This window comes from Muntiacus reevesi, chromosome 8 (assembly GCF_963930625.1).
Source record: "Muntiacus reevesi chromosome 8, mMunRee1.1, whole genome shotgun sequence".
Lineage (NCBI taxonomy): Eukaryota > Metazoa > Chordata > Mammalia > Artiodactyla > Cervidae > Muntiacus > Muntiacus reevesi.
This window is the reverse complement of record NC_089256.1, coordinates 58,952,052-58,975,465: the sequence shown is the minus strand read 5'-3', so window position 1 is coordinate 58,975,465 and position 23,414 is coordinate 58,952,052. Positions and strand designations below refer to the sequence as shown.

The 23,414-nt window shown below is 42.6% G+C and overlaps 1 protein-coding gene across 3 annotated transcripts in view; it reads right to left on the bottom strand.

The window, feature by feature from the left end:
* Nucleotides 1–23,414, bottom strand: part of DGKG (diacylglycerol kinase gamma) — a 210,196-nt gene that overhangs the window by 133,405 nt on the left and 53,377 nt on the right. For all 3 annotated transcript variants that reach the window (XM_065942306.1, XM_065942308.1, XM_065942309.1), the window contains exons 3-5: nt 16,682–16,758; nt 7,313–7,478; nt 6,722–6,784 (exon numbers count right to left, since the gene is read on the bottom strand). In XM_065942306.1, coding sequence (XP_065798378.1) covers nt 6,722–6,784; nt 7,313–7,478; nt 16,682–16,758 — 306 coding nt within the window. The remainder of the gene's footprint in view (nt 1–6,721; nt 6,785–7,312; nt 7,479–16,681; nt 16,759–23,414) is intronic.

Below are 23,414 nucleotides of genomic sequence, written 5' to 3'. Positions count from 1 at the left end.
CATAACTGAGCAACTTCACTTTCACTTTTTAAACAAATTACCCATGACATTTTCTACAGAACTAGAACAAATACTGAAACTTAGATGGAACCACAAAAGACCCAGAATTGCCAAAGCAATCCTGAGGAAATAGAGCAAAACTGGAGGCATAACCCTCCAGGACTTCAGAGGTACAGTAATCCAAGCATCATGGTATTGGCACAAGAACAGATGTATAGATCAATGGAACAGAATAGAGAGCCCCCAAATAAACCCATATACTTGAGGACTTCCTTGGTGGCTCAGATGGTCAAGTGTCTGCCTACAATGAGGGAGACCTGGGTTCAATCCCTGGATTGGGAAGATCTTTCGGAGAAGGAAATGACAACCCCCTCCAGTATTCTTGCCTGGAAAACCCCATGGACTGAGGAGCCTGGTAGGCTACAGTCCATGGGGTCGCAAAGAGTTGGACATGACTGAGCAACTTCACTTCACTCCACTTGAAGCTAATTAATCTTCAATAAGGGACAGAAGAATATACAGTGGAGAAAGATAGTCTCTTCAGCAAATGGTATTGGGAAAGCTGGACAGCCAGATGTAAATCAATAAAGTTAGAATATACCCTTACACTATATACAAAAGTAAACTCAAAATGGTTTAAAGACCTAAATATAAAATAGGACACCATAAAAACTCTTAGAAGAGAACATAGGCAAAACATTATCTGATATAAATCATAGCAGTATTTTCTTAGATAATTTTTCCAAGGCAAAAGAAAAAATAAAATAATAATCAACTTACAAGTTTTTGCATAGCAAAGGACACCACCAACAAAATGAAAAGATGACTTATAGAACAGGAGAAAATACTGACAGATGATGCATCTAGTAAAAGCTTAATATTTAAAATATTTGACAAATGTGTGTTAGTCATTCAGTCCGTGCCCAAGTTTTTGTGACCCCATGGATTGTAGCCCACCAGGCTCCTCTGTCCATGGGATTCTCCAGGCACGAATACTGGAGTGGGTTGCCATTTTCTTCTCCAGGGGATCTTCCTGACCCAAGGTTCGAACCTGGTTCTCCTTCATTGCAAGCAGATTCTTTACTGTCTGAGCCACCAGGGAAGCCCAAAATATACAAATAGTTCATACAACTTAATATGAAAAGAACCCAATCAATAACTGGACAGAAGACCTAAATAGATATTTCTCCAAAGAAAACATATAGATGACCAATAGGCACATGAAATGAAGCTCAACATCGCTAATTACTAGAGAAATGAAATCAAAGTCACAATGAGGTATCACCTCATACTGGTCAGAAGAGCCATCACTGAAAATTGTACAAATAATAAATGCTGGAGAATATATGGGAAAAAAGGAACCTTCCTACACTGTTGGTGGGAATGGAAATTGCTGTAGCCACTATGGAAACAAGTATGGAGGTTCCTTAAAAAACTAAAGCTAGAACTACCATATGATACAGCAATCCCACTTCTGGAAAAAGACAAAAACTCTAATTAGAAATGACACATACACCCCAATGTTCATAGCAACACTATTTACAATAGCCAAGGTATGGAAGCAACCTAAGTGTCCATCAACAGATAAACAGATAAAGAGGATGTGGTTTGTATATATATAATGGAATATTATTCAGCCATTTAAAAAGAATGAAATAATACTATTTGCAGCAATGTGGGTGGACTAAGTGAAGTAAGTCAGAGAAAGAGAAATATTATATATATATCTATCATATATATATATATATGATATATATGATATCACTCATCTGTGGAATCTAAAAAATAATACAGGGAGTGGGAGGAGGAATAAATAGGAGAGGGGATGAAGAAATACACACTACCATATGTAAAACAGATAAGCATGATGATTTACTGTATAGTACAGGAAACTATGGGCTTCCCAGGTGGTGCTAGTGGTAAAGAACCTGCCTGCCACTGCAGGAGACCTAAGAGATGTGGTTTCCATCCCTGGGTTGGGAAGATCCCCTGGAGGAGGGCATGGCAATCCACTCTAGTATTCTTGCTTGAAGAATCCCATGGACATAGGATAAAGCCCACATAGGTGGGCTATAGTCCATAAGGTCACAAGGAGTTGGACGTGACTGAAGCGACTTAGCACCCATGCACTCACAGGACACTATATCCAGTATCTTGTAATAACCTATAATAGAAAATAATCTGAAAAAATGTACACCTGAATCACTTTATACACCTGAAACCAACACAATATTATAAATCAACCATACTTCAATTAAAAAGATCAACATTATCCTTTTCCAAAGACGTTTTGGTTACCAGAGCTGTGACTGGATCTTGAGCCATTGTTTAAGTCACTTTGGCCTACTGTTCACTCCAGCAGTGGAAATGCTGGGGTGCAGGATTGAGTGGCATACGGTCCTAGTGGTGTTCCACCTGCTCATGCTACCTTACATGAAATACCCCTAATTCACAGCCATTAAGCACATCTGTCTGGGACTATCCTCTTCCAGAGCACAGAGGTTCCATCCAGGTGCCACATCACACTCCCTTCTTAGTGATGGTTCCTGGGCGGAGCTGACTTGTTCCACCTTCTTTCTAAGTCTCTCCATTACTTCTTGCCTTCCAGTTGGGCAGTGTGGAAAGGATACCAGACTAGAAGCAGAAACCTGGGTTTGTGCTAAATGATGTGTGATCTTGTACAAGTAGGCTTACTCACCACACCCAACCTCAGTCTTCCATCTGTTAAAAGACAGACTTGTATTAAAATTGATGTTTAACAAAAGTTGTGAATGACATGAAAAATGTTTTTGAATATAATGCTAAGTGAAAAATCTGGATTCAAAATCATATATATACAATCTGATTCCAGTTTCAGAAAAAATTTATGGAAAAAAAAGACCCCTACAAGGATAGGGGTGTGTGTGTGTGTGTGTGTGTGAGATAGCATTGGAAGATTTAGATGATTTTGTTGTTTCTTTCGCTTTTCCATATTCTTAAAATGTTGTTTTTTTTTTTTTACAATGTGTTATTTTAAATTTAAAAATGGAGGGATTTTCCTTGAGACTCCAACAGTCCAAGCTGCTGAACCAAATAAACAGTTCCTCAACTGCCTGAGGAACCAAATAAAAACCAGAAGAATGAAGTTCACGCTGTTTATTCCATTTTGTCCTGGGCATTTGGGAAGGGGTGAGATCGGCCTTTCCTGAGCTGACACACTGACAAGGACAGGCTGCTCGAGGCCCTGAGCTGACCTCTGGACTCAGTGAAAGGCCCTCTCTGCTATGCTTATGGATCAGCCATGCCCCCACCTGGCTCCAGGAATGAGTAATTAAAGTGGGTGTTTGTAGAACTGAGCTTGGAGCTTGATCTGGTAGGTCTGCATAGGCCATATCAAATGAGAATTAAGTTTCTTCCTCTGGCTTCTGCTGGGGCACCAGGAAAAGGGTGAAATTTTCAACAGATGGCCTGATCTAAAGTGATTCCAGAACTTGGCTCTTTCTTGCTGGCAGAGGCCCCTCTCTGCAGTGTCCACCTGTCCCTACATTCTTGTTTCTGCTGAACAGGGGCATCTAATTAAGACATTTGTGGAAGGTGGCCCAACAGGAAAAGAATTTGCTACTTAAAATCTCAAGTCTCAAAAGATGAAAAAATGTTGTACCAGCAGTCAGATAACTGGGCCAGCAGTCAGATAACTGCCCTTTCATGACTGAACCACAGGAGGCTAGCATTCTCTCTGCAGAGGAAAACAGTCCCTGACAAATCACTTCTCCAGGAGAGAGTCTCTGGAAGTTACTCTGAGACTCAAAATGAAACAAATATAGCAAATAAGCATGGGGGTCATAAGCCAGCCAACGTCTGTTATTGTCATTGGTTATATTTTCTCAGATATCACACAATGATAGCCCTCACCAAGTTCTTAGAAACTTCAGCCACAGAAACAAAACCCTGTCCAGACAATCTGGAACCTCAGGGAATGAAGTGCAACTTCTCTCAGGCTCCTCTTGAAGTTCCAGATCCTTGGACTAAGAAAATCTCTGGATGAAGAGCCTGGGTAAGGAAGAAGACAGCTTTCTCAGTTGATTTTCTTGCTGAGAGTTTAGAATCTCAAAGCTCTCAGTTTGAAGCTTTTCTTTCTACCATAGAATAGAATGATTTATGTCATAAAATGCCCTCTCTATTCCACATAAGATTTATTTATGACCTATCCATTCTGACCAGTGGGCCCTGGACCTAGCACGCCTGAGTGAGATGCTAGGCAGAGGAGTGGGTGAGCCTAAACTTTGTAGTCTTGCCCTGCTGCTGGCCGTGAAGACCTCAGGAACGCAGCGATGCTCCTAATTCTGCTTTCTGAAGCTCTAGGAGAAGCCTGGAATTTGATTAATTTATGGTCCAGAGGCAAGTCTCCTTTCCCAACCATGTTCTGCTTTCCATCTGAAGTGAGTTTTGATCTCATCAGTCCTTCTAGTTGCCCTTTTTGCCATGACTAGAAAAAAAGATCAGACCTACATGGAGCATCTGCTTAAAGAAATTCTCTGGCCCATTTTTTGATTGGGTCGTTTATTTTTCTGGAATTGAGCTTCAGGAGTTGCTTGTATATTTTTGAGATTAATCCTTTGTCTGTCTGTGAGGGTGGGATGTTTTGAAAGAACAGCATGTATACTATCTATGGTGAAACGGACCACCAGCCCAGGTGGGATACATGAGTCAGGTGCTCGGGCCTGGTGCACTGGGAGGACCCTGAGGAGTCGGGTGGGGAGGGAGGTGGGAGGGGGGATCGGGATGGGGAATACGTGTAACTATATGGCTGATTCATGCCAATGTATGACAAAACCCACTGAAATGTTGTAAAGTGATTGGCCTCCAACTAATAAAATAATATTTAAAAAAAAAAAAAAAAAACAAAAAAATAAAAACACAGTATTCCCTCTTCTTTCAGAAATTTGTATTTCTGAAAGTATTAGGGTAATCCAGGCAGCATCTGATGTGAGCCCTGGAGCAATCTGAATTTGAATATTTTATTCCATAAAAGGATCATTTGTTTTGAATTTCAGGTTGAGAAAATGATGGTCCTTATAATAAATGTTAAAATCTAAAAAAAAAAAAAAAAAAAAAAAGAAATTCTCTCCTCCCAGGTCCCTGTTATAGTCGTTCTCATTCTGCATTATCTTTTATCTATCCTGCCAGGTATGTATGTATTTAGATAGATAGGTATCTAGGTAGGTTTGAAAGTATTAGTTCCTCAGTTGTGTCTGACTCTTTGTGACCCCATGGACTATAGCAGGCAGGTAGGTAAGTAGACAGATACATTAAAACTCCATTCTTTATCTGTTGGGCACATCTTAAGAGCTGGAATTCACCAATGTGTATCAATCTTTTCCAAACAATAATGCAAAGGAAAAAAGGTTTGTCTCCCTTAGTTCAAGAGCAACCTAGGAAGGATACAGTCCCTGAGGGTCCTTCCATGAAAAGGGGATGCCCAGTGGATACATTTGGAGACTGAGGGTATAGACTGAAAGAGATTTTGGCAGACACAATTAATTGAGAATAGGGTGACTTCTGGAAGGTGACCTGAATGATAATTGCTGAGCATTTACTCTGTTCCAGGCACTACTGTAAGTATCTTATACACATAACTCACTTAACCTCTATATTAACACTTACTGTCATTTCATGTTACAGATGGGGAAACTGAGGCCCAGAGACATGATCCAAACATACCCAAGGTTACAGAGATAGATATTGTCAGAGCTTGGTCTCAAACCCAAGAACTCTACCTCTGAAGCCCAGATTCTTAGCCAATAGTCTTATTGTCTGACCCAACTTGAATTGATTGTATCCAGGAAATTTGTATTATATCTTAGAACAGAGGTCAAGGAGGATAATATTTTCTTTCCAAGAGCTTCTGCCCTTGGGACAGTGCCTGTCAATGGAGAAATGGCCTCCCTTTGATAAACGTGCCCGGGAAGGTTCTCCATCAATAATGACCCAAGAGCTGGTGCACAGACAGCCAGGCATGATGGCAGTGGCCCCAGGGGGAGTGCAGCCTTGATCATTCCCTTAGGACCTCAGCAGACTGGTGCCTTTATGTGGAGACAAACCTTAGTCTAGGCATCTCAGGAGAGACCACTGCTTCCTCTCTCGGTGTAGGAAAGAGCAGCAGCTTGGGGTCTGAACATTCCTGGGTTGACTCTCTAGTCACACAGTGGTATGGAATCTCTTAACACCTCAGCTCAGTGTGTGAAGGGGCGTGATTACAAAGGCCGAGGTGAAACATGCAATAAAAGCAGGTGCCTGGCAAATGGATCATCAAAAGAATGTTAGCCAGCTTCCTCTTGCTTCTCTCCACTTGTTCAAACAAGTGCATGCAAATATTGTTGGAAATCAACCAAGCACGTTCTCACCTTCTCGCCCTACCCGCTCTTAGCCATTCCGTGATACAGTCATTTCCACTGCAGCCCTATAGCCACTTCTTCACGTACACTCTCCGGCTCTGTCTCTCTTTCTCTGCTCCCCTTCTCCCAAACCCCCATTGTACACATTCTCCTTCCCCTGTACCCCTTTGGCTAGACAGATCCATCAGAAGTAAACAGCTAACGAGTTGTAGGAAGTCCTGATGTGCCCTTCTGAGTAGATGAGACCTGTTCAAGGGTATACTGTTACATGGAGACAAAATTGCTAGTCAGATTTCCCCCTGCCCCCCAGGAATGAGGTACCTCCCGCTCCTCCCCCAAAGACTCACCCATATCAGGGGCACAAGCCTCGTCTGCTTTGGCGGCATTATCTGCATTCTGTATGTCGGAATCTGGGGAATAAAAAGAAGATATCATGACCAGCCCCTGTCCTCTAGGTTTTTTGAGAGGTAGGAGACCCCACAAAGTCTGGATCTCTTGGGGTATACCAGTGTCTCTGGTGTCTGCTGGGTTCATGCTCACTTACTGGAGTTGGCTATGTCTTCCCCATTACAGCCCAAACTCTAGAAAGGCAGTAACCCCACCTTCCCCCAACTCTAAAACTCTCAGGGCACACAAGCTGACTCTGCTCCCCAGGAACTAGCAGCTTTTGTGGAAGACCCACCCCGCTGCCATACATCATGTTATGCCTCCTCTTCCCCATCCTCTTCTCTGATTCTGAGTGTCAGGCATTATGAGAGATGTCAGTCAGGATTTCCTTAGAGGGCTGGAGTCCTGGTTCCTTGATCTCCATTCCCTCCTCCTCCCCATAGGGAAGTTACCATGCACAAGGGACCCTCTGGGAGTGCAGCCCGAGCCTGTGGCAAGTGGGTCAGAGCTGCAAAATCTCCCTTCCATCTCGAGGATGCTGGTCCAGGTACCTGGGCCACTGGCCTCGCTGTTGCCGGCTCCCTCCTTCGGGTGCTCAGGGGTCTCCTGCCGGGGCTTCTGGCTGAAGGCCAGGAAGAGGTGTGTGCTCAGTGGCTGAGGAAGGTCCACCTCCAGGTATGCCTTCATGAACAGCTTGAAGACGTCATAGCTGATTGGCTGAGAAGGGATGAAGAGGGAAATGTCAGTGGAGAGACGTGAAGAGACAGAGAAGTGAGTAGGGAGAGAAGAAGGAATTGGGGAGCTGGCAGTGGAAAGGCAAGTTGGAGGGAGTGGAGTGATTGTTGGGGGCAGGAATGAAAAGGCTCAGGGTGTGATAGAGAGTGACAGGTTCAGGGAGCAGGGGTGGGATGTAAGTAAGAGAAAAAAACTGGTGGTTATATGTTGGGGCTTGGTAGGACACAAAACCACAGCAGGCTTTTGTAACAAGACATGTCTAAGTTTAGGCAGAAAAGGGGGCAATGGAGAGTGAGCCCTGGGAATGAGGGCTCTGCTTGAGTCCAGCCCCACATGAGGGTCTTGACTCTAATGAGCAGGACTAGGTCAGTGCCCTGGAATCCTAGTTAAGATGAAGACGAGGAGAGAGGAGAGAGGGAAGTGGGGGGGGCAAGACAGGGGCATAGGATTAAGAGGTTCAAACTACTATGTGTAAAATAAATAAGCAACAAGGATATATTGTATTGCACAGGGAAACACAACCATTATTCTATAATAACTTTAAATGGAGCATAATCTATAAAAATATTGAATCACTATGCTGCACACATGACAATAATATAATGTCATAAATCAGCTGTACTTCAATTAAAAAAAGATGAAGAAGGATGTAGATGAAAACACAATGGAAAGCAATTGCTCTTCTGTGGTATGTCAATTTTTTGCTTATACTGTGAGTGATGTGGTTCCTGAGGATTCAGGTCCCAGAAAATAAAAAGGGGACAAGCTCCATCCTTCATTACTTTCATAATTGACCTTCTTTGGAGAAACCTCAAGATAACAGGGGAGGGTGTGTGTCTGGTTCAGTGGTTCTCAAAACATGTCCTTGTGAAGGTTTCAGGCTCCAGGAGAGAAGAACAGGATGCCAAGGACAGAAGGTAGAAGCAAGAAGCATGCCAAAAACTAGCACCTCTCCTTGCTGTATGTTGCCCAGTGCTGTCTGGCTTCTGGTCCCAGGTTGGGGGGACTGCCAGAAAGAGCTGCTGCTCTCAGCAAACACCCGACAACAACAGCGTGCAGTGAGTCATCACTGGCTTGGGTTTTGATGGCATCAGATTTTTCATCAAATCGGCAGATGCTCCTGGAAATCATCTGAGGAAGCGCTGCTCCAAGATCCGCTGTGCAGGCTTTTGTGAACAATAGTGATAAAAATCCCTTTTTGGGAGGCTACTTGGCTCTCCCTGAAAATGCGAATAGCATTTAACCCCTTGTCTCTTCTGGAAGATCTGAGAGTCTCCCCAGAACCAGGAGCTGGCTGGCACATGCACCACTGTGATACTAAGTCTTGGTCCTTAAAACAAGCAACGCTCACTCTCTGGGCCACACTGGGAGGGTGCTTGCAAGGTGGCTTCTCTTTAGCCTCAGGGCGGGCAGTTCAAATATCTTCTTGGCAGAGTGGAGGAAACCTGATTTGGCTGGACAGAGGATAATGAAGGGTCTTACCAGAGGAAGGATCTCCAAACAAATGGTGGACTCACATTTCTGGGACAGCTCTCAGTCTCCATCTCTCTCTCTCTGCCTTTCCTGAATTTTGTACTCTTTCTGTCCTGTCTCCACTCCCTCAACACTTCAGAATGTCTCCTCGTCTCACATCCTCTGCCATTTTCCCAGTTCACAATGGCAAAATCTTCTCCTACTTTTCAAGTGGAACCCACCAATATGACCCTGGATTTTACCTTCTCTGCCTCTTATGGCATATCCCAGCACTTGCTTCTCTACCTGTGAACACGTTCAGATCACTCTTCCAAAGAAATTATTGGTGGCTTGAGCTACTAGCCTGTGCTTCTTCCCTTTCCCTTCATACTTCTCCTCACCTCCTTAATCCATTCAATTTGGATTCCAGTGCATCACCTCTGAATCTGCTCTCTTGAGGGTCACAAATTCAATGATCTTTTTAAAGATTTTCTCATCTTTATTATTAATTTATTTTAAAAGGCTTTTTTTTTTTTTTTGCACTGTCCTTCTTTTGCACATTTTAATCAACAAGTAGTGTTTAACAATATAGTTTTGAGCTCCAAAATGTTCTGTTAACTTTTTTTTTGGTTGGCCTCAAATTGAAAACTATCAGCATAAAATATTTCTGGAAAACAGAGTGTACTAAATGATTTAATAAAAATGAAATTCAGTTAAAGTCTTACATAATGCTCTTAAAAAACCAAAGCTGGAAGATCTTCAAACAAGACCAGTGTAAGATTCAGGAGACCTTGTGACTAATCTAAGGTCTACCACATTTTCCTCCTTGGGTTTTTCTTTAGCAAACTATGTAGGGCTGGACCAGAAGATCTCAAGCTCTAAACTGCTATTAGATTCTTTCTTAAACTGGTTCCTTTTCCTGACTGTGCTGCTGTGCTGTCCTTAGTTGCTCAGGTGTGTCTGACTCTTTGCGACCCTGTGGACCACAGCCCATCAGGCTCTTCTGTCCATGGGATTCTCCAGGCAAGAATACTGGAGTGGATTGCTATGCCCTCCTCCAGGTGATCTTCCCAACCCAGGGATTGAACTCAGGTCTCCCGCATTGCAGGTGGATTCTTTACCATCTATGCCACATGGGAAGGCCTCCTGACTGCGCAGTTTCTGTTAATGTCAATGGCAGCATTATCCTCTCAATATTCCAGGCTCAGCTTTGAACTCCCAGTTGTCTGAGATCAATTCTCGTCTCTTCCCTTTTTCCACTGTTCTTCTGCAACTTCTGTCATATCCAGGTCTTTTCTTGGATCCATGGCCCATCAGCCATCATCCTGACAAGGAATGTTGAAGGCCCTCATATTCCTGGTTTCAGACTCCTGTTTCTTGTATCCCATCTGGGCCACTGTAATGCCCCTCCAAGCCTCCTCTGCCTCCACCTCCATCTGTTAGTCCTCTCATCTTTCCCATCCTTGCCAGGGTGATCTTCCCAAAGCTCAATTCTTTTTTTTTTTTTTTGTTATTTTTTTCATTTATTTTTATTAGTTGGATGCTAATTAGTTTACAATATTGTAGTGGTTTTTGCCATACATTGACATGAATCAGCCATGGATTTACATGTATTCCCCATCCCGATCCCCCCTTCTGCCTCCCTCCCCATCCCATCCCTCTGGGTCTTCCCAGGGCACCAGCCCTGAGCACTTGTCTCATGCATCCAACCTGGGCTGGTGATCTGTTTAACCCTTGATAGTATACTTGTTTCAATGCTATTCTCTCAGGACATCCCACCCTTGCCTTCTCCCACAGAGTTCAAAAGTCTGTTCTGTACATCTGTGTCTCTTTTTCTGTTTTGCATATAGGGTTATCGTTACCATCTTTTTAAATTCCATATATATGTGTTAGTATACTGTAATGTTCTTTATCTTTCTGGTTTACTTCACTCTGTATAATGGGCTCCAGTTTCATCCATCTCATTAGAGCTGATTCAAATGAATTCTTTTTAATGGCTGAGTAATATTCCATGGTGTATATGTACCACAGCTTCCTTATCCATTCGTCTGCTGATGGGCATCTAGGTTGCTTCCATGTCCTGACAATTATAAACAGTGCTGCGATGAACATTGGAGTGCACGTGTCTCTTTCAGATCTGGTTTCCTTGGTGTGTATGCCCAGCAGTGGTATTGCTGGGTCATATGGCAGTTCTATTTCCAGTTTTTTAAGGAATCTCCACACTGTTCTCCATAGTGGCTGTACTAGTTTGCATTCCCACCAACAGTGTAAGAAGGTTCCCTTTTCTCCATACCCTCTCCAGCATTTATTGCTTGTAGACTTTTGGATAGCAGCCATCCTGACTGGTGTGTAATGGTACCTCGTTGTGGTTTTGATTTGCATTTCTCTGATAATGAATGATGTTGAGCATATTTTCATGTGTTTGTTAGCCATCTGTATGTCTTCCCAAAGCTCAATTCTTTTTTTTTCCATTTATTTTTATTATTTGGAGGCTAATTACTTTACAATATTGTAGTGGTTTTTGCCATACATTGACATGAATCAGCCATGGATTTACATGTGTTCCCCATCCTGATCCCCCCTCCCGCCTCCCTCCCCATCCCATCCCTCTGGGTCTTCCCAGTGCACCAGCCCTGCAAAGCTCAATTCTTATCAGATTGCTTCCCAACTAAAAAACTTTCCTCGGCCTCTAATTACCCATGGGAGAGGTGAGATCACTTGCCTCCAAACTTTTAAAATCATGTGCCCTTCTGTTAAAATTTTCAAACATACACTCCCATTTGTCTTCACTTACACATTGTATACATGTGTTACTGTGCTCCTCTACTACACATTATAAAAGGCAAAGAAATTAGAAAAAAAATCTATGTAAATAGAAGATCTAATATGCAGCATTGCTGCAGTCCAATGGATCATCCTGTTCACTCCTTGAGTCCTTTGGGATTCAAAGCCCTACTATAATCCCATTCCAACCTAGGTTTGTAGCTACATCAAGCTCGGAGACCATTCTGGTCTTTTCTCCTATGATTCTCTATGTGAACCTCTACACACTGATCTCTGTGTTCTTTCCTGGCCAGGCTTTCATGTACTTACATGAACTGCTTTCCTGGCCCAACTCAGATGCCACCTCTTCCAGAAAGCCTAGTATGATCTCCTGTGCCTGAATTGCTCTACTTTTCCACCTTGGTTTCCTGACTTGGGACACTCACATTGGTACCCTCTCAGTATACAGTTGTTCCTGACACACACACTAAAAGGTAGGGATTTGTTTTATATCATCTTTGTATCCACCACACCACCTATCATGGTATTTCCTGATAGTATTTTAATGGATGTTGGGTTTCTAGTTGGTACACTTGCTGTCATCAATTACTGTGGGGGTCTCTTCAATCAATATATATGTACTGAGTCTCCCAGGTACAAGATGCAGTGCTGGGCGCCAATGAGGAACACAGTGGTGAGTTAGGCATGAGTCCACACTTCTGTGGTAAAGGTACTGAAATAATTCTAATACAGGGTCAACAGTGGTGAGTGCCATAGAAGAAAAACTGACAAACTGTTAGAACTTAGAAAACAGTTATGATTGAGCACATGTTCAATCATTTATGGCCCTATCCTGGGGAACAGAGTGGTATAAAACAAGCCCAGAAACACAGAACATTCACATCAGAAGAGCTCAGAGTGGACTTCATCTCCTCATATCACCAAGACTCTGGAAGTTAATCTGCCTCAGCCAGTTCACAGCAAAGTGAAACCAGAAGCCTCATCTTCTGACTCCTGGTCCAGTGCTTCTGCATTGTATCTGTCCAGGCCCCGGTGCTGACATCCTGCTCCCTGCCAGTCCCTCTAAGCACCTCAAGTTCAGCAGGCAAGGAGATGTGACTAGGGGCCTCTCTCAGCGACATCTGGGTTGCAAAAGAATAAGTTCTTTATGAGCACAGACCAGGTAGCTGCCTGGTTATTGTGTGATGGTAGGAAGTGGATGGTATGTTGCCCAAAGCAGATAACCAACCACTATGCATCATACTGGCAATTCTCAGAACCCTGAGTAACATCTTAGACACTGCCATTGTTCAGACTTTTTTTTTTCTTTTTCCCCAGAAAGTGCGACTATCATGTGGAAACTAGCTAGGCAATTGTTAATTCCTCCACAGGCTAAAAAGGAAGGAGAATGAGATGAAGAGTCTGTTGATCACTGTCTTGCTTAAGTCTTAAAACAACAATATGAGATGGTATTGTTACTATCATGTGGTGGATGAAAAAAAAAATTCTGGAAACATAACTTGCTCAAAGTCATAAAGCAAGAAGCAGAGCTTTGCTTTGTGCTAAGATGCTACCAGGTCCCCCTACCTTTTTGGCTTCACTGTTTCTGTCTACTTTCTCGAGTCTTCAGTGGCACTCTGTTCTCCTGAGAATCACGCGGTGCCAGCCGGCAAGAGTACTCCTGTCACGGCCACATGCCGCCGGCAGACACTCTATAAACTTTTCTCTCTGGCCTCACTTTCCTAAGCAACCTGCTCCTTCCAACAGCTAACTCATTGCTCGTTGAGACATTTTAGCAGCAGTAAGCCATCAAGCTCAAGAGAATTTAAACCCTTGTTGTTTCTGAACCCCATGCTGGCACATTATACCTACTTGAAGCCAGCCACACTGTGAGAGAGAATGAAATCAGAGTGATGGAGCGCCCCTGGGACACAGCAATGCTAGGGTATAAAGAGCGGGGGGCCAGCCCAGTGGAGGCGGGGGTGGCAGCAAGCTCATAGCAGCCAAGCTGCTCCCTGCTTCTGTAAGCTCCTGTGGCCTTCACACCTCTGCAGCCCTGACTAAACTCTTCCCTCCTACTCGTCAGCCTCAGGGCGGACAGGCTGATTAGCAGCCCCCGTTGATCTTTGTTCTGATGTTTTTGGAGGTGGGGGTGGCAACTGGGGGGCTGCAAGTTCTTTGCTGCCTTTGGCATCCTTTCTACATGGTTTGTCCTCAGGAATGTTCTTTGAAACTGCGTTTTCAGTCTGGTCCCTGTTCTGTCAATCTTCCTTCTGCTTCACTCTCAGGTGATTGGTGCATTTTATCCAAAACACCTCTCAGGTGTACCCCTAGGGTATGGGCTCTGTTGATTCTCTTCTAGGACCCAGCAGAGAAGGAACCGACTCAAGGTCTATTGAAAAGATGACAATATGAATAAATAAGCGGCCAGCCTCCTCCCAAGTTTGTCCTGATGATCAGTAGCTTTTCTGCAATTAGCCCTCATAAAAAGACCCAGGACCAGGGAAGAGGGAGTTGAGTTTAAAACATTCTGGGGAAAGGGAACAGAAGAGGAATAATAATAGGCACTATTTCCAGTGTCCTTAAAGTCTTAGACATTTTTCAGAAATCATCTTGTGTGGTTCACTCATCTGTAAACTTCAAGGTCTTTCTTTTTGATTGTTATTATCTTCAGTTCACAGATAAAGAAACGGAGGCTCAAACAGGTGAAATATTCAAGGTCTCATTGCTGGTTTGCAACAAAGGTAGGAGTCTAAACTAAGACCCTGTGACTCCAGGGTCATGGCTCTCAAACTTGGCCCTACCAGTAGGAAGTAAGTTCTGGAAGGAGGCCAGAAACTGTGCTTCCTCATCTTTATGTCTTCTACAGTGTCCAGCACAATGCCCAGACTCTCAGAAAACTTTACATGAGCTGAATCTTGCATACATTTATTCATTCAACAAACGTTTGTTGGGTGCCTGCTATGAGCCAGATACTCTTCTGGGCACTGAGGACATATCGGTGAACAAAAATATTCCAATGGAAGAGATAGACAATTAAATAATTAAGTTATATAGTGTGACAGATGGTGAGAAGCACAAAGGAGGAAAATAAGCAGAGCGAAAGATATGAAGTGTTAGGAAAGAGGGCTTAACATTTTGGATAGAGAATGTGACATCCACTGAGAAGGTGATTTGAGCAAACACTTGCAGGAGGTGAAGGAATGAATGATATGAATAGCTAGGGGAGGAACACAGCAGGAAGAGGCCCGAGCAAGGGCACAGATATTAAGGTTAAAGTAACCTTGACTTGTTTGATGGCATCAGAGGCTAATAAGGATGGGAAAAATGAGAAGAAGATTAGCAGGAGATGAGGTCTGAGAGTAGGGTGGGTGTGCAGATTGTAATGATCTTGATTTTTGACTCTAGTAGCAGGTGGGCAGACCATGAGATTATAGACAGAGCAGTGATATGATCTGACTTCAGTTTAGCAGACTGCTTAGTATGTGTGTGAAGAATAGATTTTCAAGGTCAAGAGCAAAACCAGGGAGCCCAATGAGGAGACTACTGCAGTGATCTGGGCAAAACATGGTGGTGACTCAGGTCAGGGTGGTAGCAGAGCATGTAGTAGGATGTGTCTGGAATTTGGATGTATTTTGAAGGTAGAAGTGATGGAGGTTGCTGATAAATTAGCCGTGAGATGTGAGGAAAGCAGAAAAGAAAAAAGTCAATGATGACTCCATAGTTTTAGGCTGAATAACTTGAAATATGGAGCTGTCATTTACTGTAATGGGAAGGACTGCTGGAAAAACAGTCTCTATAAGAGGAAGATGAAAAAGCTCAGTTAGTGTATGTTAAGTTTCATATTCCTATTTGATTTTTAAGTGAAAATGTCAAGTAAAGGGGTAAGAGAAAAATCAGGAGAGTGTAGTATCCTGAAAACCAAGTGAAGAAAGCAGAGGAGGATTTGACCAATCATGTCCAATGCTGTGAGTAAAATGACTTGAGTTTAGCTACACGGAGGTTCTTGGCTGTCTCAACTAGTGGTTTTAGTGGAGGAGTGGGGATTATGGACTGACTGAAGAACTTTCAGAAAAGTGGGGAAAAGAGAAATTGGAAGCAATGAGTATAGACACATCTTTTGAACAGCTTACTTGCGATAAAGGATAGGAGAGAGATGAAGCAGTAGCTGGAGGGAGAAGTGGAGTCAGAGGAATGTTTTTTTTTTTAAATATAGGAGAAATAGCAGTATGTTTATTTGTTGATGAGATAGCTCTAATATATAGAGAAAACTGATGGGAAGAGGCAGAGTGAGAGAGAGAGAGAAATATGTTGCTGAAGCAAGGTCTGTCAATGGACCAAAGAGGATGGGATTGAGTGCACAAGTGAGGCTGAAATGAGATCAGAGCATGGACAGTTAACCCAATTATAGGAGAAACGGTATAGCTAGGTGGGCGCATAAGGTGAGGATCTTGGGGATGAGTTCTTCTGATTGTTTCTATTTTCTCAGTGGAATAGAAAACAGTCGATGACTGGGAATTGAGGAGGGGAGGAGGATAAGAGATTTGAGGAGAGAAGAGACACTGAAAGGGTGAACAGACTTGTGAAGTTGTGAGAGAGTGAAGTCGCTCAGTCGTGTCCGACTCGTTGTGACCCCATGGACTGTAGCCTACCAGGTGCCTCCATCCATGGGATTTTCCAGGCAAGAGTACTGGAGTGGGCTGCCATTTCCTTCTCCAGGGGATCTTCCTGACCCAGGGATTGAACCCAGGTCTCCCGCATTGTAGGCAGATGCTTTACCATCTGAGCCACCAGGGAAAGGACTTGGGAAACATATAATTCCAGGTAGCACCAATGGCTCACTTGAAACTTGGGAGAAAATATGTTGAGAAGCAAATTCTTCACAGTGAGCTAAACTTCGAACAGAGGAACAAATTATGGAAAAGCTAGAACATGGGGTTTTTAAAGGCTTGAAATGAAAATGTTCTTACCTCATGTGGGCCATATTGTTTGAGGCTCCCACCCTCATTAAATTCAGCCAAGACATACTTTATCTTCTTGGAAGAATCTGGAAAGACATAATCCATATGTAAAACAATCGGTGAACAGCAAGTGGGAGCTAGGCCAAGTCAATCCTTCATGTGTAATGCTGGTTATGATGGAGCAGCCCCTCATTTCCAGAACCACATGGAATAATGTCCCTTTTATCTGCCTTTCTGCCCTCTCAGTTCTTTTTTTTTTTTTAGTACATTTTCACTCTTGCTGTATGAACTATCTTTCTAAAACACAAATCTGATTAGATCATGTCTCTGCTCAAAACCCTTAAATGGTTCTTAATTTCCCAGAATAAAGCTTAACCCCCTTTGCTGGTATACAAGTACTTGGTGATCTGATCCAGCCTACTCCTTATCTCTTACTCTAACCATTCATTCACTCTATTTTTCAGCCATGTAAAACTACATTTCTAGAAATTTCTGAACACACTGTGTACTCTTTCATGGAGTCTCTTTTCTGCGTAGCAAACTTCACTCAATTCTCAGTAGCCAGCTGAAATGCTGACTCCTTTGAAAAGCCTTATTTTATTAGTCAGTTAATCACTCCCTCCCCTGGCCGCCACATAACTCTGTAACAGCACTTGTCATATAGTGTTATAGTTATTAACTTGCCCATCTTCTGCTTGGTTCTACCTTCAGAGCTGTAGGTCTTTGTATATCATACCAAATACTGACAAGTTATTAGTGCTCAGAAGAATAATACATTAGATGATCAAATAAACATCTGAGCAGAAATTTTAAAGCATTTAAAATGTTAATTAAATGGATGGGTGGGCATCAAGCCTGGCAAGGTTCTGTCCTAGGTGCTGAAACAGAGACAGATTTCATACACATGGTAGTTGAGAAAAATTCTGCTTTCCATAGGAAGTCATTTAGAAACTATAAGAGAAAATGGTGGCTTTTCTTTTATAAGGGACTTTGGAGTCAAGAAAAGATAATCAATAATTGTCATTATAAACACATCCTGAGTGCATCCTGTGTAGTTACCAGTACTCTAGACATCAAGGAAAACCAGAATTTCTCTGCTCTCCCTATCTCACAGTATTGTGAAAAAGTAAGAGCTTCTCAAGTTCCATTACTGCCACAATTTAAGCATCTAAACAAAGGGCAATGTCATTTAACACTGACATAGGATTCCTTGGTATTTGGGCTCATCGTACAGACGGTTATGCTCTCTTAGGCTCATGTAAAGTAGATATGCTGTGGGCTGTTCTTCATGACTATGCTGACTTGGATTCAATCAAGCACAAGCCATAATCATTTCAGGATTGAGACAAATTGAAATGCCACAGGAAAATGCTGCTGTTGCCTAAAAATGGACATTTCTCTCTGAAATTCAAAACAGATGTTGGAAAACAAATAGCTCAGTGAGATCCAGGCACCAGATGCCATCAGTCTGGGCTGCTTCCACTCAATTCAGAAAACACTAAGGAGGGTAAGATGCTGCTAGGTACGATGATGAACTAGTTGAGGACAGGATCTGAATAACTATGGTAATAATAGTTATGCCTTATTAAAGACCTTTACTACACATTCTTATATACTCTCCCCTACCAGTCTGTGCAAATTTCGTAATATTTTCTTCGGTTGACAGATGAAGAAAACTGAAATTTAGAAAAGTTAAGTGACTTACCTAAGAGTCAGGGTTTTGACTCAGGTCTAGTATGGCTCAAAAGTCTATATTACTTTTCCTGAAGCACTATTCACTAGTACTTCCCAAACATTTGCTAACACAAGGCAATATGTAATTAATGCTGCAACAATGATATGAAGCTCAAGGAAGCATGGAGTGGGTAAGAAGTAAAATGAACAGGGAAGAAGTAAAATTAGGATGAGAGTAGGGTTAGGGCGGGGACTGAGGATGGCCTATGAAGGAGGTGGCATTTGAGATGGGCTATAAAAAATAAGTAAGGTTTTGAAAGGCAGACATGAAGAAGGCAGAGTATTAGAAGAGACAGGGTGAACTAAGATATGGAGATAGATGAGCATCACAGGATTTTAGGCAAAGTTAGAACCAGAGAGTAGTCAGAGCCAGATTTGTGAGGGGTACTGAATGCCAACTTAAGGACATTGATTTCAAATTGTTAAAAACTTTTTGAGTAGTAAAGTAGCAGAACCAGGTCTGTTTTTTAAAAGTCACTCAGGCAACAGAATGGAAGAGAGATTAGTATTCGGTCAGATTTCAGTTAAGGGCACATATATATTATACTCAAACTACTATATGAGTAGCTTAAATATTTGGGGAAAACACTATATTTAGGAATCAATTTCAATGGAAGATTTTCAGCTCAGCCAGAGTAGCCACACTTTTTTAAAAATGAAAAATTTGGAGCCTGAGTCTTCCTGGTGTGGCTTCTGCAAAAGTAACATAGAGACAACATTTTGACTGAGAACCAAGGGAGTTATTTCACTTGAATTCTTCATGTTATTGCCACACTTTAGAGATTCCCCAGTTCATTCTCGCAGAAATTGTTTGGTTCTCAAGTGCTATTGAGCTAATCCTGCTTTATCCTTAAATGTATGATATGCAAATTTATATATGCATGTGGTGGTGGTGGTTTAGTTGCGAAGTTGTGTCTCACTCTTGCGACCCCTTGGACTGTAGCCTGCCAGGCTCCTCTGTCCATGGGGATTCTCCAGGCAAGAATACTGGAGTGCGTTGCCATTTCCTTCTCCAGGGGATCTTCTTGACCCAGGAATTGAACCCAGGTCTCCTGCATTACAGGCAGATTCTTTACAGACTGAGCTACAAAGGAAGCTCCTATGTACGCATAGGCATATATATTTATCTTACATATAAACACATATACACATGTATTCATCATATGTACACATTCAAGTAAACAGATAGAAGCATTTTCATTCTTTGACCGCTAGCCTCAAATTAAATAGAAAAAAGCAATCTAAGAGATTGCTGGTTACTGGATTTCCACGAGAGGCGTTTCTCACCACACATTTACATCAATCTCCTTTATAGGTTTTTATGAGTTCAGAGCATCAAACAATTCCCCTCCCCCTCTTTTTTGAAAGGGAAACAATTCCATTTAAAAAAACAAAAGCAAAAAAGGGAAACAATCTAATTCTCAAACTTGAGACCCATTACTTTCTCTTTGGCGGTCCTTTGATACTTCACCCGTTTTCTTCTCAACAGATTTCAGGGCTGGGTTTCTCTTTCCCTGAGGAATAAGTGGGCACTGCGCCATCTTGTTTGTCTGAAGATAGTTAAGAACAATGAGGGGATTCTTCATAGCATTCCTTGATCTTGCTTCAGGTGCCACTTGTACCTGAGGGTACGAGAGCACAGCCTCAGTAGAGACCGCCCCATCCAAGCCTGTGCTATAAGACCCCCTCAGACTCATGAGACAGAGCTCCATTTCTGAGAGTGCAAAGCAGGGCTACGTCCACAGTTCTTTTCTATAACAACTCCTATTTAAGTACCTGCTACGTGCTAACCACTGTCCTAGTCACTTCATGCATTTTATTTAAATCTCCACAATATAACCCTTCGGATAAGTCACCCCTACTTTAGAGAAGAAGAAACTGAAGTGTATGGAAATTAAATGATTCTTTCAAAGACATAGAGCTAGTGAGTGAGTCACTCTTATTTTTAACACATCTAATAGTGTGACACAGTTGTCAGAGTCATTGGATACACGAATACAAGTAAATCAGAAGATAATGCCCTTTCTCCATGACAATAGCCCTCAAATCAGGCTGCATGTTAAAATCACCCGAGGATCCCTAAGCACACTGAATCCCAGGCCTCACCCCAGACCAATTAAATCAACATCTCTGGGGGAACTCAAGCATCAGTATATTTTAAAAGCTTCTGCAGGTTCAAACATATAGTCAAAGTTCAGAAACCACTGTTCTATAAAGTGGCTTTATTATTAGAAATAATAATACATTAGAATGCTGCTGAAACTGTTAGATAACCATTGCAAAAGGGAAAAAAAAGATTATAATTATGTTAAAAATCTAAAAATGTGCCTGGCTAATATTCCTTATTGTTTAAATGGACAACACTAAAGAGCTCCACCCAACAAGTCAACTTCCTCAGCTGTTGGGAACGTAGGGACACATTTTATATTAACTCACTATGGCAGGACCATCAGTACACAGTTTTACCTGAAATCAGAAGTTTAGAAGGCTCTTCGCTGTGATCAAGGTTGCTAGCCGTAACAACTGCTTTAAGAAGTTTCAGTCCAAAGTTGTTTCTTAATGCCAAGAATTCTGGGATCTTAACCAACCACTTGTTCCTAGTGTTTGAGCAAATTCAAAGGCTCTTTAAGGAGAGAATCTGGCCCTACTCATAGGCATCTCTGACGCCATGTCTGTGTGGGACAGGGATGTCCTCTGTTTGAACAAACAGACTCAACTGGAGCTTCAGTGTTCACAGCAGAATGTGAGCTGTGCTGCCTGGGACCCAGCGTTTAGGGGCCATCTTCTAGTTAGGAGCCTGATGACACTAATCAGACACTGATCAAGTTTCCATTAAACTTGGAAATAACTATAAAGCAACATTTTAAAAAGAGAAACTGAAAACCCATAGAAGAGAGTGAAAATCTAAGGTACATGATAACTCTTTATTCTTTGAAGTTCTCAATCCATACAATTGGACTGCCTGGGGATAAGGTTAGCTGAAGGTCCAATACTTTGGCCATCTGATGTGAAGAGCTGACTCACTGGAAAAGACCCTGATGCTGAGAAAGACTGAGGACAGGAGGAGAAGGGGGCGGCAGAGGATGACAACATTGGATAGCATCACTGACTCAGTGGACAGGAGTGTGAGCAAACTCTGGGAGATAGTGAAGGTCAGGGAAGCCTGGTGTGCTGCAGTCCACAGGGTCACAAAGAGTCAGACATGACGGAGAGACTGAACAACAAGAAGGTTTAAATGCAGATTCTGATTCAGTAGATCTGGATCATTGCCTGAGATTCTGCATTTCAAGGAAGGACTTGGGAGACACCAATTATGTAGGTCCAAGGACCTCAGTTTGCACAAGCAGACCTGAAGCAACCTGTCTATTTGCATCTAACTAGTAAGGCTTGTCTGTCACAATACACACACACAAACTGATGCTGAGCCCAGAGGAACATATTCCACAGGCCAGGAAGATAATAAATGACTCTCAACCCAGGGAAGAACAGACACAGAAAGAGGGAGAAGGGAAAGCTGAAGCATGAAAGGAAAAAACCCTAGATTTTCCTTCTTCCAGTGAGGCCTGGGATGCATGAGTAAGTTTTATAAGTACTCAGAAACTCAGGAACACAGTAAGATGCACAAAAGCAAGAATAGGGTTTTCCAAGGATCCTGGAAAGGAGGAAGATGATGTCAGAACAGAGATTCCAGGTCAGCAGCACCACTTCAAAAGGCCTACCTTTGCAGCCAGGATGAGTCAGGCCCTGGGGTGGAATGTGGGAAGCAGGTGTAGGAAGTGCAGCATCATAAGCATGGGCCCATTCTCCCAGTTATGCTTCTTTTCCTGTCCTGCTTCTCCTCAGCATGTAGCCCACTGCCTGATACAAAATTGATGTTCAATAAAAATTTATGGAATAAATGAGGGCTAGAAAAGGGATTGGGCTTGTCATGCTTGTTCCATACGTCCTATAATCCCAGAGCCATAGGGAGAAAAGGTAGACCAGTGGTTCTCAATCCTGGCTGCATGTTGAAATGAACTGGGGAGTTTCAAACATCCCTGATGCCTGGGTTTCATGCCTACAGGTGATAATTAAATGGTCCAGAGATGGGGGGTTTGTGGGTAGGACATCACAATCATTTAAAGCCTTCCAGGTATTTCCAATTTGCAGCTAAGGCTGAGGGCCACTGGGGCCCACCAAGCTAACTACTTGGGGAAACCCATGGAAGTGAAGGTTCTGCTGCACTTCTGAAGGTTATATATAGAATAAGAGACAAATACTTTATCAGCCGAAATTCCCACTGCTTCAATGTAAAGAAAACCCTCCTCAGGATACTAAGACTTTCTGATTTATCATAAATTACCTGAATGACTGGTATGGCTTTTTATATAAGTAGAATTTGCATTGCTAACAAGATTTCCCACTTTTTCTCCAAATAATTTGGCCTCATCAGTCATAGGTGGAGGAATGCAGGAACAGTTCCCTTCTTGCAACTAAAAGTGTGATCCCTGGACCAGCAGTATCAGCATCACCTGGGAGCTTGTTAGAAAGACAGAATCTCAGAACAAGTTCAGACCTACTGATTCAGAATCTGCATTTTAACAGAATCCAAGGGCTCCACAATCACTGTGGACGGTGACTGCAGCCATGAAATTAAAAGACGCTTGCTCCTCGGAAGAAAAGCTATGACAAAAAGCTACACAGCATGTTAAAAAGCAGAGACATCACTTTGCCAACAAAGGTCCATATAGTCAAAGCTATCGTTTTTCCAGTAGTCATGTATGGATGTGAGATTGGATCATAAAGAAGGCTTAGCACCGAAGAATTGATGCTTTCAAATTGTGGTGCTAGAGAAGACTCTTGAGAATCCCAAGGACAGCAAGGAGATCCAACCAGTCCATCCTATAGGATATCAATCCTGAATATTCATTGGAAGGACTGATGTTGAAGCTGAAACTCCAATACTTTGGCCACCAAATGTGAAGAGCTGACTCATTAGAAAAGACCCTGGGATGCTGGGAAAGATTGA